The sequence below is a fragment of the Cyberlindnera jadinii genome, assembly GCF_001661405.1.
Source record: "Cyberlindnera jadinii NRRL Y-1542 unplaced genomic scaffold CYBJAscaffold_64, whole genome shotgun sequence".
Lineage (NCBI taxonomy): Eukaryota > Fungi > Ascomycota > Saccharomycetes > Phaffomycetales > Wickerhamomycetaceae > Williopsis > Williopsis jadinii.
Genome location: NW_017963715.1, coordinates 1 through 1,409, shown reverse-complemented (window position 1 = coordinate 1,409; position 1,409 = coordinate 1). Strand labels below are relative to the sequence as shown.

The 1,409-nt window shown below is 41.5% G+C and overlaps 1 protein-coding gene across 1 annotated transcript; it reads left to right on the top strand.

Moving 5' to 3' along the window:
- Positions 1 to 1,394, top strand: CYBJADRAFT_187448 (uncharacterized protein). Its single transcript, XM_020217263.1, has one exon. It carries the CDS (start codon positions 24 to 26, stop codon positions 1,317 to 1,319), a length of 1,296 nt encoding a protein of 431 aa, XP_020067619.1. The 5' UTR covers positions 1 to 23; the 3' UTR covers positions 1,320 to 1,394.
- The last annotated feature ends 15 nt before the right edge of the window (positions 1,395 to 1,409 follow it).

Genomic DNA, 1,409 nt, shown 5'->3' with positions numbered 1-1,409 from the left:
CCAAAGTCCTCAGAGTCTTGAACATGATGGAGCTTCAAAATCCCACCAGGTCTAGGACGTTCCAAAGATGGAGAAAACAAGTGGATAACGATAGAAAGAGAAAAAGGTCTGAAAAGGATGACGGCAAAAAGGACTGGAAAAGGAACAAGTTCATCACCGTTGAAGAACAGTTCAAGGCAATAGGCTCGAGTAATATGTATAATGATACATCCACGGAGGCAAACTATGAGTGGGGTTCAGTCATTTCGCCAGTTGTGCTTTCCTCACGCGATGAACAGAGAACACTCAAGTCTTTAAAGACGTTGTCTGCAATGAAGATTGCAGAGAACCAAAACTTGTTGAGCTCTTCCATGCTGAAGTCGAGTTCATGGCAGGTTTGGAAACTCGTCTGGGAGTACATCTCTCTATGGAGACGCGATAGTTTCCAGACGTTTGAACTGTTTGCATCCAATTTTAGTAAAGAAGCCCAGTTTATGTGCCATCCTTTCGTTACTAATCAGGTGTTGGCAAAGAAGGACATGATCCTGAAGTCGAGCTTACCGAACGAAACACGCCATCGGGTAGAGAGGGTCTTTGGTAACATCCGTTTCTCAAACTTTGTGACGACAATGAATAGCTTGACCTTTGACAATATGGTCATGCTGGAGATCAACAAACCAATGAAGTATGATGAGCTCATCCACTTGACAAACTTGACGAATCTAATGGCTCTGAAGATTGGAAGACTTACTACAATTCCAGACCTTGTACTGGACAGGTGGTGTACATGTATCAAAGCAGGTAAATGGAAAAACCTACAAGTATTGTCATTACCATTAGAGTCACAAGGTGCACTGTGTAAATTGCAAAAAATAGCTGCATCGTGCAAGCTGCTATACATAGAAGTGACAGGCAAGACAATTGTTAACATCCAAAGGGACTGGAAAGATTTGGACTTGATCAACTGGACAGTGACCAACGATCGTGCTATGGAAAACCTACCTTGGGGTATAAAGGCACAAACCATTATGAAAAAGTACAAGATTACAAACCACACGAAGTTACCTTCACCATCAACGATCTTACTCGATTTCCATGTTGTCAATCACACTTACATTGGGAAATTCAAAGATTTGGAATCGGAATATGACCAGCTTTGGAGTCTAAGAGGGTTAACTGGGTTCTCTCAGGCCATTGTATTGAACGACAAGGCCGTCCCAGAAATCACAGCTACTGCAATCAGACCTGGATCAGTTCAACATTCTGGAGCTGGAACTAAAAAGCCTACCATAGTGAAGAAGTTGCAAGTTAGAAACCTGAAGTCCTTTTTCAACATGTGATGGTTCGTTAGTCCTATATATATAGCATAAGCAGTTTCAACTACGAAAGAGCATCTATAATTAATCAAACACCATAAAGAATTAAACAAG

Bases quoted from the DNA above. Each gene is read 5' to 3' on its own strand.
- CYBJADRAFT_187448 (XM_020217263.1), top strand. From the start codon at position 24: ATGATGGAGCTTCAAAATCCCACCAGGTCTAGGACGTTCCAAAGATGG.